Source organism: Camellia sinensis, chromosome 8, assembly GCF_055761805.1.
Source record: "Camellia sinensis isolate YWXY chromosome 8, ASM5576180v1, whole genome shotgun sequence".
Lineage (NCBI taxonomy): Eukaryota > Viridiplantae > Streptophyta > Magnoliopsida > Ericales > Theaceae > Camellia > Camellia sinensis.
In genome coordinates, this window is record NC_138968.1 from 153,910,048 (window position 1) to 153,924,597 (window position 14,550).

Genomic DNA, 14,550 nt, shown 5'->3' on the forward strand with positions numbered 1-14,550 from the left:
CATAGCTCTGAAATCAATCAAAAACAAGGCTTTGTTCTCTTTTGCATTAATCAACACCGTTCTATCAACCTTGCCATCCTTGTTATCTAAAAAATGGTCACCGCCTTTGAGAGAAAGTGTTTAAGGTTACCTTATGGTTGCCTTCTGAACCATCTTCTCACCAAACTTGATGTTCCTGTCTTTAAAGATGATGAGTTTGTCTTTCATACTCGACCGTTCATCAAAACAATCGTATCCCAGAGTCAGTCACATGTCAAGGGGGGTCCTTCTAGGGTGGGTGGTTCTATTCCAGGTGATGATCCTCTTGCCGAGGAGGCCAAGTTTGATGCTGCTGCTACTGCAGAAGAGGGAGAGCAACCTCCTCTGGCTTGTTCTATCAGAGGTCACCTGCGTCAATTTGAGTAGGCCATGGTTTTCCGTTTTGATCGCTTGGAGGGCAGGATGGATATCTTTGATGCTCGGCTGACTGATCTTGAGACCTCCACCAACGCCCAGCTCATTGCCTTAGAGGCATCTTCCAGCCGTATTGGGGAGTCTGTTGCTCAGTCTTTCCAGCATATTGCTCAAATCTTGACTCTACTTCAGCTATAGCAGCCTCTGCCGCCATCGGATCAGTGATACTTGTTTCTCTCTCTTTGGACAATGTTTTGGACAGCATATTTTTTTTTCCTCTTCGCACAGTGTTTTTTCTTTTGGTTTCCTTTTGTTTTGTTTGCCTTTTCTCCCGAACAAAAAAAGGGAGTAATTAGACTGTTAGCAATGTTACTGCTAGAATACTACATTTGCTTGCTACACTTACTTAGACAGATCTGGGTATGGCTATTGAGATGCATTGAAATAGATAGCTTTGGATATTCTGTTAGCCATTATTGATTATTTCTATCTATTTATTTTGTTGATCTTATTTGGTTCCATAGTTTTGATTTGTATGGTATTTTCCACAGGTGGATTGTTCTAACTGTTTCTAAGTGTTTCTTCATCTCATCGGCTTCTGTGGTTTTGCAGTTTTTGTTTGTGTTAGGTCGGGGCTATTGATTGTGTTAATTAGTGTGTCTAGTGCGTGTGTTTGTTAAGGAAAAATTGTTAGAAAAGTTTTGTCCGGGAATTGACAAAGGGGAGATTGTTAGGACCCTACTTATTGCCAATTCCACAAACAAGCTTGGGTTAATCAAGTTATAATTTTTCCTCAGTTTTTGGCCTTCTCGCTTGAGCGCTCAAGCGGGGGAAGTGGCGCTCAAGCGGCGTTTCCACCTTCTCAGTATTTTGGCTCGTCTGCAACTGTGAGGTGTGATTTTACGCTCAAGTGTATGTTCCTGTGCTCGAGCATAGACCCTGGTTTAGAACACGCATATTAGTGTCTCCGCTTGAGTGGCCATTCCTGCGCTCGAGTGGAGATCGTGTATTCTGCTGCTATAAAGCTACAGTTGCTTTGAATCTAGGGTACAGCTTCCAGATCTTCTTTGAGGGTTTTAGGGTTTTCTTCTGGGACTATTTTGCTAGTTTTCGTTAATGTTTGATTGAGTATTAAAACTCACATGATTTAACAAGCATACATCAAAGAGTTTGAGTGTTTGAGTGTTCTACTTCAAGAGTGTTCTTCTTCAGTGGAATCCGGAGATTCACACGTGGAGTATTCGAAGGAGTTCGAAACTGTGTGCAATCGTTGATTTGACGCGGATGTTGTGGATTCAACATCAATTTGATCAACTCCGAGACGAAGGTTGCAATGAAAGAAATACAGATTGTTGAAGACAAATTATCAGAGTTTGGGTAATTTGTATTCTTTTTTTCTTTCATAGTTGATTGATTAGTAACGTTTAACCCGTAATTTTTTAATCATAATTGAAGGGGCTCCAATTGTGATTTTTTCCACGTAAAAATCTATTGTGTTGATTAATTGATTTTGAAGTAACAATCTAAATCACTTTCGTACATGCTAGATGATTTAGAATGTCTGTTTTAAGTGTTTGGGTATTGTTGTGATTAATCTAGTCTAAATCACGAATTACTTAAAGTTTTCAGTGACATTTTTTTGAAGGAACTTATAGTGTTTCTCTTATTCAAAAATTAGATTCACTTTTTAGATCAAAGAAAAAGATGTAACAATCTATTAAAATATTCAAGACAAGTCTCTCACTCTTATATATTCTCTAATTATCAGTTTATTATTTAACTTACCTATTATTAGATCTAAAAATGATCTAAAATATGAATTTATACATTATTTTCCAAACAGTTATCAACCAGTTCTACTTTCAATTGGGTTGGGCTTGAAAAGGGTGGAAGAGGGATGACTATGTCGTATTGTGTAGCTCGTCATCATTGAATCGATCCAAATGATAGCAATGTCTTCACCTCCAACATTAATCACCTGGCTTGTTTTTACTTTTCAAAAAATACTTTTCAAAAAATTTTATTTTCTTATTTTTTGTATTTTTTTTTATTTTTATTGAATTTTTTTAAAATTTTAAGCAATTTTTATTTTTATTTTTTAGACACACCTAACATAAATGCACCTAAAAAGTAAAAAAATTAAAAAAAAAATATTTTAAAAATTCACCAAATACCAAAAATATAAGAATTCAGTACATTTTTTATATTTTTATGTATTTATTAATTTTTTTAAATATTTTTTACTTTTTAGATACATCTAAGTAAGGTGCATCTAAAAAAGTAAAAAAAAAAATATATTTAAAATTTAAAAAATATTCACTAAAAACAAAAAAACATGAAAACCAAAAAATTCAATTTTTAAAAAACTTAATCCAGAAAACTCAAACCAAACACAATGAATGACTTTTACTTTTTGTCATGGATTGTTTGCTTTTTTTTTCTTAGAAAACATATGCATGTCGAGAGATTTATGGGTAGATCTTAATAGATAGATTTAATATCTAATAAATTTTATGATAATTAATGATTTTTTTTATCAAATAATATTAAAAAATGTGATTAATTATTAATTTTCAGCGATAGTTTTAAAATTTTATCACAAAAAATGTTATTAATTGTAAATTTTAGCAACAATTTAAAAAAAATCGTCACAAAAAAAGTCACTAATTTTTAATTTTCAATGACAGTTTGACAAATTCATTACAAGAAAAATATCACTAATTGTAAGTTTTAGTGACAAATTATAAAAATTGTGACAAAAAAAAAATCACTAATTGTCAATTTTTAGCGACATGCAAAAAATCGTCACTAAAAATTATTTTTAACGAAGATTTTATTAAGACTTTTTTTCAATAAAACTTGATAAAAATTAAGTTCAACTATTAAGATCTATTGATAATTCACTCTTTAATTAATGGGCTTAGCCTAACAAAAGATTGTTTTGAGAATTCAAATAAAAGCTGATTTTTTGAAATTTTTTATATAAAAAAAAGTGTAAAAAAATAGGAAGTGACCCAAATTAGTCATTCCCAAATTAGGCCAAAACAATAAAAAATAAAATAAAATAAATAATAAAAATAATAATGGGCCTGGCCTAACAAGATCCAATTGATTAAACTTGAAATTGGCCTAGTCATATCTACCATCGGTCGCTGTGAACTAGGCTAGGAGGCCAAGGGCTTGAAGTTGAGGAAAATCGAAAACAAAGAAATGGCTTCTCCTTCTTCTACGACGAAGTTGCTTCAACTGAGAAGGCTTTCGAGAGCTCTCAAACCTCCCCTTCCTTGTTCCTCAATTCAAAGATCATATATTTATTCTTCTACGTACCTTCCGGAAGCTTCGAACAGTTCTCGCAGACCTACTCTCTCACCCCCTTCTAGAGGCTTCTGCTCTCGCCCTCTGAATCTCGAACACGAAGGCCCATCCCCCATTGATTACAGGTGCGTACCCCAAGTTTTCTCAGCTACCAAACAGTTTATTAGGGCTTCGTAGTGGCACAGGTTTTGATTTGAGAGATGGGCATTTCATTCTGAAATTCTGTATGAATTTCGAATTCCAGTGTTGATAACAGAGAGACTATAAGCTTTGTCGAACTAATTATCAATTTTTATCTTTTCTTGAAAATCTGATTGTTAGTGGTGAAGTACTGTGGAATTGCTAATGATGATTAATGTGATTACAGTTCTCTAGTGCAGGAGGATGAATTTCACAAGCTGGCTGATTCCACAATACACGACCTGCTAGAGAAATTAGAGGTGATATTTTGTGATGAAAATGCCTAACATTTTGTGTGTTTATTGTTACTGATTGGGCAACCTTTTGTGAAGGGTTCTAGCCTAGGTTAATGGGTAGTTTAAGATATACCTGCTTGTTTTCACTCCAAAGCCCAATGGTGAATCATGTGAATTTCATGAATTCTCCTAGGCCAATTGTAGTCATATTAAGGCAGTGTTTGGATTATGGATTTGGGTCGAGATTTGAAAAGGAAAAGCAAAAAGGTAACCTTATTTTATTCACATTTTACCAACGTTCTCCATTTTTTTTTCCAAATCTCTACCCAAATTCAGATCCAAACACAGCCTAAAGGATCCTTTTAGGTAACATAATCCATCCCTACATTCTTTCAGCTATCCCACCTTAACCAGCAGTGTTTTGCTTTTTCCACTAGTATTTTAAGAAGTGGATGTTTTAGTGATGTGCAAAATTTTAATGGTGCATAAGTTTTTGTTATTTTCCTTCATGCTGTATTTATATGTTACATTCTTTTGAATTGTAATGGCAGTCACTGTCACTGTCACTGTGCTTTAACTATCCTCCATTTTGTTTCCTGGCAGGAATATGGGGACTCCGTTGATATTGATGGTTTTGACATTGATTATGGGGTGAGAATGATGATTATTGTTCATATCGTTTACCCTTTGAAGATAAATTGTGTTTGTTCTAACATAATTATGGTGTGGATTTGGCAGAACCAGGTTTTGACCGTGAAGCTTGGGACTCTGGGCACCTATGTGTTGAACAAACAAACACCAAATAGACAGATTTGGCTGTCTTCTCCAGTGAGGTAGTTACTTCTTACAGAATGAGTTGATGCCTCTGCCCTATTAGGCTCTATGTTGTTTAATGTCATTTATGTGTAGCTTTGCTATATAATATTTAAATTTGGGTTGAAGAAAGTTTATTTAGCACCTTCTGATGTTGTCCTGCATAATGTGTGAAAAAACTTCATGTTCAAGATAAACTGAAGTTAGGATAAAAAATTAACATGCTTGACGTAAATTAAATATTTACCTTCATGTGAAGTACCATTTACATCCAAAAGGACTCCCACCCTGGAATTTAGAAGTACCCGTATTAGTTGTGGCATCAGCAGCATTCCAATAGTGCTAACTATTAGATTTGCAAATAGTTTAACCATGCCATTTTCTAAAATGGAAAAAATGGAGCTTATTGTGTTTAAAATAATAAGAGCACAAACCTATGTTTTTATTCATGCTTTGCCTCCATATCCATGTTTTAGTACTTTGGACTTAGTTCCTTAGGTGCCACCCAGGCTAATACCTCTGTGATTCCTCTTTATCTTAATCTTATTGTTTTCTCTTTCTTTTAAGGTGGGGAAGGAGAGTAGTAAATTACTAACTACGATGAAAAGTTTGTTGTAGAACAAACAGATAAATTTGCAGAAAATAAAAGCATAGAACTAAAAGCAATTAGTTTTAGTTAAAGAACTGTTGTTTAGGCAAAGATTGAGGGATTTTATCAACACCATCAATTAGAAACAATCATATTTAATGCTAAAGGAGGGGGGAAATGATTGTCAAATTCTCTCAAAATATATTTTATTTTGAACTTCTGAAAAGAAACTAAACAGACTACTAGTTTGAATGTCTTGCAAATGTACACAAAGTGAAATTTTGAAGGATTGAAAGAGGAATTTGTGAGCCCATTCACATTACTGAGGAATTTGCGATGCCAAAAGACACCTATCTTCTTTCTTTGCCCCACCTCTCGGCAATGATGTTCAAACTTTGATTAGAACAACCTTGTACTTGTTTTTCTTCATCGGTCTAACAGATTATATTTCCTCATGTAGTGGTCCATCCAGGTTTGACTGTGATCAAGATGCTCAAGCTTGGGTTTATAGGCGGACAAAAGCGAATTTGGTGGAAGTTTTAAAAAATGAGTTGGAGCACTTGTGTGGTCAACCCATCAATCTGTCTTAAACTCTTGTAATTGCTGATTTATGATGTAAATTTCTTCTTTCGGATTTCATATTGGTGGTCTGTGATTTGGTTATTCACTGGGTTGTATTGTTTGTGTTGCTGTTTTTTTTATTTATATTTACGTTAATAATGGAATTCCAATAATATTTCCCCTTTTTTGGATTCCATTTTACTTAGTGTTCCACCTGTGTTATATACAAATTGTATTTATAATTATTTATATATATGTGAATTGTGATTTTTAAAATATTTTTTTTTGCCTACAGAAAAAGGAATATACCAAATGCAATGTATCTTCAATCAATTATCTTATGTTTGTTTTTATTCAAAATTTAAAAACAATGTATGGGCAAAATTTATAACTAAATTATGAAAAAAATTTATTCCTAACAACATTTTTTTACTTCTATATAAATACTTAAAAAAATAAACCTGAGAAAAGTAACCAATATAAATATTATACATTAAGGTCATGTTTGGTATATACTAAAAAAGTCAAAAAGTTACTATCCTATTTAAGTCACATCATTTTATTTAAGTCACATCACTTCTCTATCACATTACAAAAAGTCAAAAAGTGCACTTATTTAAAACATTCCAAACAACCTTTGGTTAACAATTATGCTTACATAAATTTACTATAATTTTAATTTCAAATTATATATATAAAAAAATTATTTTAAAAACATTTTATTTAGTTAGTACCAAATAGAATTTTCTTAACAAAAAGAAAATTTTTAAAATTTTGTTACAAATTTTCAAATGTCTATTGTTAAATATTTTATTCTATTTGTTTGTTTGTTTACTTGCTTGTTTTGTGAGTTTGATCTTTATTCTTTTCTCCTCATTCATCGTATTATTTTATTTATTTTTCTTTTTCTTTTTCTTACTTGATTTTCGCATGATACTTTTTTCAAAGTGTATCTCCGAGTGTATTAGTGAAAACACTATACACTTAAAATGTACAAAATTACAATATATAGAAGAAGAAGAAGAAGAAGAAAAAAAAGAGTAAGTAATTGCCCAAAACTAAAACTACTTTAAAAAAAATAAAAAACAAAAACAAAAATGAAATTGTTTGAAATAAAAAATTATTTATTTATTAATTTTTAAAAATAAACTTTTAAAGAAAATAAAGAAAACTATATATAAAAAAATACAGAAGCTAAATATAAAATATAATACAAAAAATAAATAAATTATATGATTTTTAAGAAGATTCACAAACAAATTTTATAAAATTGTGTCTACTTATATACTTTCTTTCTTTTTTTTTTCATTTTTTTTTTTTGTATTTCTAGTCCTAAGAATGACATTGAAATAATTTACACTTTTTACATTAGGTCCATCTAGCTTTGGCAAGCACATATATAACAAATTTCATAACACAAAATATAAACAATTGTGAGATAGTATCTAAAAAAATGAAAGTAACGTTCAATGATGATGTAGAAACACACCTGACGTTTTAATTAGAAATATAACTAGATAAATCTCTATAGAAAAGAAAGATAACCTTTATTTTTATCACAACAATTACATAACTCAATATATAATTTTAATGTCTCTCACTCTTCCACATATCCAATTCTTTATCAATATTAGGATGAATGTATGGACAAAAAAAAAAAAAAAAGCACATTTGAGAAGATAAAGTGATATGGTTTGAGACTTTTCAATTTATTAATTCTACTAATTAATAGTTATCAGGCTTCAATGGTCAGGTTTCAATGGTCGGACTTCTAATATTTGTTGGCTGTTAAACCTGAGTTCTTTAATTTCATTTATATTCACTTGATAATTTGAGAGTGGACACGTGTCAAGTCTTTACACAAATACTTGGCACAATTTTTTAGCATTATTAATGAAATGCACAGTGTAATTTTTTTTCTATTTTTTTCGTAATTAAACCTGTTATTGTTTAATAAGAATTTATATTTGTTTTAGATTTTTTTCATATACAAATTATTTTTTACAATGTAATTTTTTTCTCTCTTTTTTCGCAATTGCAACCTATTATTTTTTAATAATAATTTATATTTGTTTTAAATATTTTTTTAATATAGAAATTATTTTTTTTATATTTTAATGAAATGCACAGTGTAATTATTTTTTCTCTTTTTTTCGCAATTGCAGCCTGTTATTTTTTAACAAAACTTCATATTTGTTTTAGATATTTTTTTATTATACAAATTATTTTTCCAGTATAATTTTTATTTTTATTTTGTAATTGCAATTTGTTATTTTTAATAAGAATTTATATTTATTTTAGATATTTTTTTAATATATAAATTATTTTTTTAGATTTTAATGAAATGTACAGTGTAATTTTTTTTTTCACAATTGCAATATGTTATTTTTTAATTAAAATTTATATTTGTTTCAAATATTTTTTTAATATACAAATTTTTTTTTTACAGTGTAATTTTTTTTCGCAATTACATCCTTTTATTTTTTAATAAGAATTTATATTTGTTTTAGATATTTTTTTAATATACAAATTATTTTTTTTAGATTTTTTATAAAAATAATTTAACAATTCCATCATTAACCATAATGTATAGGAAAAGTTGAAAATAGTGCGATAGTAAGTATAAGAGAAGTTAAAAAAACTTATGAATTAAGAGAAATTAATAAATACTAAGATTTTTTTTAAAATAAAAAAAAAAATTTAAATTAATATTAAAATATTAAAATTCTCACAAGGTTTATGGGTTAAAAATCCCGTTTTTCTTATATGGTATATAGTATAGATATAGATTGGTTTATACACAGCAATCTTAATTAGAGCTAGCTATTGATTTATTGAAAATGACTGTGCACTTCAAGATTTATTTATTTAGTGAAGTAAATAAACATTAAGAGCACACGGTTCTAGGGTATAAGGAAAATGTTATAGGGTTTAAATTTTCTATCAAATAAATGATCAAATATTTTATATGGATGTGAAGTCTCATACTCATGTGAGATATTTGATTATTTATTTGGTAGAAAATTTATCCGTTTGGTGAAGCTTTCAAATCATGATTCCACCTCTCCATTTGAGTGTGCTGATTGGATAAAGTTTTAAAAATTAAGGAAAATGACTGGTAGCTCGAAAAAAGTGGCCCGATTTTGGCTCAAATCGCAAAACGACGTCGTTTTGCGATTCTTTTTCTTTTTCTTCCTTTTCTTTCTTTCTTTTCTTCTTCTTCATCGTTGAACACAGGAGAAGAACAAAGGGGAAGATGAGGAGAGAGGGAGAAAGAGAGAGGAGAGGAGAGAAGGGCCCCTCTTGTGCCTCCGCCGTCGCCGATCGTCGCAGCATCTCCGATCGTTGCAGCAGCTTTGATCGTCGCAGCAGCAGCTCCGATCGTCGCAGCCCCGCCTCCTCCAGCCCGATTTTGATGGCCCCCTCCCCTCCAGTTCTCCTCCTTCCTCCTCCTTCTTCTTCTCTTCTTCTTCTTCTTCTCCGAATTCGAGCCAAATTCGAGCTACGAATCGGAGTTGAAAAATTAATTCTACATCACTATTGAAAACTCGTTTCAAATGAGATTTGAATTTTGAAATTCGACTTACCTGATCGTCCTCCCAAACGTCTGGCCGATTAACCGAAACAATGTAAATTTTATTTATTTATTTTTTGCAATTGACACTTGTTATTTTTTGTGTATTAAATAAAAAATATCTTCCAAATTTTTTTAAAAAAAATTATGAGCTTTAAATAGATTTTGGGTTGTGTATTTGGTTATGCGTTGTAAGTTTTTGAATCAAATAACTTTTCTAATTTCAAAAACTCAAAACTCGTTCCCAAACTCTTTTCAAAACTCATAACCAAACGCAACCTAAGGTTAGTATTCCTAATATTATCCAAAATATAAAACCTCTGTAGGAACATTACTGATCGTTAATGCGAACTTACAAAAAAGTAACTCAAGGGTTCCCTTTAGCTGTATGAGTGGCAACGGGGAGGGGCGGGGATCACACTCTCCGTCCCCGGCCCCAATCTCCGACAGGAACCTATCACTGCCCCCGCCCCCACCCCTAATGGGGATCGGGTTTCCCCGACCCCGAACATTCCCTGGCCAAAAAAAAAAAAAAGATTAATGTGTAAATCAGATTAAATTGAAGAGAGCAAAAGAGAGGCCGAGAGAGAGAGAGAGAGAGAGAGAGAGAGAGAGAGAGAGAGAGAGAGAGAGAGAGAGAGAGAGAGAGATGAGAGTGTGTGTGTGTGATTCATACATGAGATTCATTTACTGAAGAAAGGATTCATTTATATATATAAAGAAATGAAGGAATGATTCATTTATATATATAAAGGGGTATTATAGTAATTTCACTTCGGGGACAAACGGGGACGGGGACGAGGACGGGGATGGGGACGGGCTGGGTACGGGGTTAGAACACTTATCCCCGTCCCTAGCCCGAAACTGATCGAGAATTGATTTTTGAATACCATCCCCGCCCCATTGGGGATATTTTTCAAAGAAAAATCGCTCAAATCAAGGTCGGGGAGTCGGGTCCCCGTCGGGTTGAGTTCAAATTGACATCCCTATTTAGCTGCATAATCGACGCTGAAACATCAGTGAATCCAACATTTCCAACATTGTATTTTGAACGAGCCAAATGTGATTTAATTATATGATTAATTTAATTTTTTTTTGTATGAATGATCTGTTTCAGAAAACTTAAAAAATAAAATATTTAAATCATTAAAATGGATTCTAAGATGGGCTCAATAAGGCTCAACAGTATCCTCCAATTGAGTTCAATAACTGATAAAAATTTGCTCCCATTTGGTAATGCTACCACATATAAATCTCAATAATGTTTACTCCAAATTTTATTTAAATATATTACTATGTGATTTAAATTTAGGAAAACTACAAATCAGTGTAGTTTTTCAAAAAAAAATTAAATTAAATTAATGGAAAATTATATAAACATTAATATTTAAGTCTATAAATTTTTTCATTAATTTATAAATATTTTGCTTAATTCCCACTTATGTGTAATTTTTCCTTAAATTTATTCTAGGTGAAAATTCTTTTACCCCTATTGTTTTGTTTTTAATAATAACTAATTAATGGGACATAGAGCTTTGAAATTCATAAACCAGATGCTGAGTCTGCAGACCAGTCCATGGTTAAGAAATAGGAAAAATTAGAAATAAATGGAACATTAGAGAAATTATTGCACCATATGTAGAATATTTTATGATACAATTTTGACATACAATAAGGACTTACACCACACATATAATTAAAATAATTACATCACTATAAAAATATAAATAATCTTTCATTGTCCTACTAGTGTGCAATTTCCCCTACAAAATAAACAAACTCCATAAAATCTGTGATTAGTTATATACCAAGAGGATAGAGAAAGAGAAAACTTAGAAGATGGAAAAAAATTAAGAAAATGTTCGGGATCCATAATATTTTTGACAGTGACATGAATGATCCAGATAGAGTTGTGGGAATTGTATTTTGAGAGAGTCTTTATCACTATTAAAAAAATTATTGATTGGTTCAAAATATCACATTGTCATATTCCTACTAATTACAAACTCTTATACCTTCTCATATTTCTAATTACTCAATATAAAGGTCTATTTTGAGAAATGAGTTATAATCCACTTCTCAGATTATAACACACTTCCTTTCTCATAAAAAAATTACTTATAAGCTACTTATAAATAATTTTTCATCAAAAAATTAATTATAACTATCTTTTCAAAATAGTGGTCTCATCTCTCTCACCCATCAAAATAGAACACCACCGGACTGTCTCAACTAACGAATAACCTCTCAGAAGATGGAGGGAAGGTGTGAAGTGAGAGACAGGAAGCGCAGAAAGTAGTATTAGTGATTTTGAGTGGACATAGAAAAAAAAAAATAAATAAATTATAAATACACCTCTTAATATTGGATTAAAATATGAATTGTCTCTTATAATTTTAAAAATTATATTTCACCTTTAGAGATTTTTAATTCCATAATAATTGCCCTTTTTATTAATAAATTATCAAGTCAATCAACAGTTTTTAATGATATTAGAAATATATTTCAATTAATAATTTAAGTAGTTTTATTATTGTGTAGGAGGATAATTATGAATTTTATTTTTTCAATTAATTCTGTTAAATAAAAAATTATAATAAGAAAATATTCATAATTTTTTAAATCACAAAAAATAATTTATATTTTAAAAAAATCTCAAATGATGTATTTTTAATTTAGGGCATTGAATAGGACAGCGTCGTCGTCAATCATACGAATTTCCTTCTTCTTTTTTTTCGCTATCACTCTCTCGCACATCATCAAAGTTACAATCAGAATCTTGTATTTAGTTAGAGAATTTTAAAAAACAAATTAAAAATATATATAATTAAATAAAATATATATATATATATATATATTTAAATTCTTTCTTAAATGTCCAACCAAATACAACCTAAAACTAGTCTATGATTCTCTCCATAATATCTGCATGGCTGTTGAGAGATAGATACAACATCAACCACACACCCCCACAACAATCTCTCTCTCTCTCTCTCTCTCTCTCTATACAACATCAACCACATACCCCCACAACAATCTCTCTCTCTCTCTCTCATTCATTACATTACATTATTATTACAATAAACAATTGTCCACCACAAGTACTTCTGAAGAAGAGTCCCCCACTCACACTTGTTTTCTTCTCCTTTCTTCTCTTTATTTGTTTTGTTTCCTAAGCAATTTCAATATCTAAAATAATAACTATTTAATGGTTTATAACCATTTTGTACGTAAGGCGGTACACAAGCGGAGTTGTATTGATTAGGGGTGGTCGCTACTTGACTTTGAGTGATTTGTGAATCGGTTTACTGTTGTATTTATGTGATTTAGGAAAAAGTTAATCCGTAATTGTTCGTAATGCAATTTGTAATTTATGTAGATAGGATTTGTAGATGTATAGGCAGTTGTGAACAGTTTGCGGATTGAACTTTTTTTTTAAAAAAATTATTTTTAAGTTTTTTTTTCCTATTTTATAAATATTTATTTTAGACCCTTCCCTCCCTCCCAATTTCTAAAATGCTCCAACATTAAAAATTAACGAATTAAAACTTATAAAATTAAAAACACAACAAAATTAATTCTTAACACAAACAAATCATTCAAAATCCTAAATCAAATCATAAACTAAAGCAAACACATCTTTTAAAATCCTAAACTAGAATATCAATCTCATTCATTAGATACTTACTACCCAACAATACAATTAAAATAAAATCATTCAAAATCTTAAGCTTACTTAAAAGTAATCATTCATTAATTTTTACATTCATCCAAAATAAAATGCAATAAGAAAATAAAATAAAAGTAATTCTTCATTAATTTTTACATTCATCCAAAATAAAATCTAATAAAAAAAATTATTGTCAAACTTCATTCAATTCAAATCCATAAAATGAAATAAAAACATTTACAAGATCTCAAACTCCATGAATCATATTTAACTTTCAAAAATTCCAATTTCATGCATTTGGTTGATAAACCTTGCACAAAAACAAACTAAAAAATATAAACTATAAACTTTAATCTTCAATCTTCATAATCTTTATAATTCGTTTAACAAAAAAAAGTGCAAAAGAATAAAGTAATGAAAAGATAAACAAATGTCTATATATTGCATCTCAATATAGTAAAAAATGTGTTAAGTGTATAAAAAATTTACTAATGAGCAAATGAATTAGAGTTCAATTTTAGCATCAACATTATATATTGATCTTGAAGATAAGCTTGACTTCAAAGTACATAATTAGGAGTCAACAAGAGAAGATCAATAAAACTTACATTATAAAATGAACAACACAAATAAAAATGACAACTCATCAATTACAACCATCTCCGCAAGCGAACATTTACAAGCATCAAAATTAAAATTTGTTGCTAAAATCTCAACACCCTCTTCATTTTGTTTCGGTTTAAGACTAAATATTTGTTGACTATTTGTATCCCTATTTGGATATTCTTTACAATTGGATATATGACTCTTGAAATTGCTAATCCCATGAAGTCTGGAGTCAGCCAAATACTTTTTCTTGCAATATTTGCATATGACTCTACGCTTCTCATCGATCCCTATAATCTTATCAAAATGATCCCAAACTGTGGATGGTGTTCTCCCCTTTCCACCCTCACTCTTTCTCTTTGGGGGTCCAGGAGACTTAGTGTCATGACCCAAACCTGGTACTCAAAAGCTCGGCGTGGCAACAAAATAAAAATAAAATAATTTTAATATTTTTGTAGTTGTAGCACAAGCGGATAAATTAAATAAATTAAAATAAAATAATTGGGTACCAAATGTTTATTAAAAGGAAACAAACATAGTCATTTGGGTTTTTATTTTATTCCAAGTGTCCAATTAGAAATACAGATAGTACAAAAAAAGAAAACACTGTGGT

At 30.3% G+C, this 14,550-nt stretch overlaps 1 protein-coding gene across 1 annotated transcript; it reads left to right on the forward strand.

Moving 5' to 3' along the window:
* Positions 1-3,355: 3,355 nt before the first annotated feature.
* On the forward strand, positions 3,356-6,281 carry LOC114269206 (frataxin, mitochondrial). Its single transcript, XM_028210476.2, has 5 exons — positions 3,356-3,833; positions 4,076-4,148; positions 4,728-4,775; positions 4,863-4,957; positions 5,987-6,281. The coding sequence occupies exons 1-5, from the start codon at positions 3,604-3,606 to the stop codon at positions 6,114-6,116; spliced, it is 576 nt and encodes a 191-aa protein (XP_028066277.2). The 5' UTR covers positions 3,356-3,603; the 3' UTR covers positions 6,117-6,281.
* The last annotated feature ends 8,269 nt before the right edge of the window (positions 6,282-14,550 follow it).

Coding starts and splice junctions, on each gene's coding strand:
- LOC114269206 (XM_028210476.2), top strand. CDS start 3,604: ATGGCTTCTCCTTCTTCTACGACGAAGTTGCTTCAACTGAGAAGGCTT. Junction 4,149..4,727: donor ACCTGCTAGAGAAATTAGAG/GTGATATTTTGT, acceptor GTTTCCTGGCAG/GAATATGGGGACTCCGTTGA. Junction 4,958..5,986: donor TGGCTGTCTTCTCCAGTGAG/GTAGTTACTTCT, acceptor TTCCTCATGTAG/TGGTCCATCCAGGTTTGACT.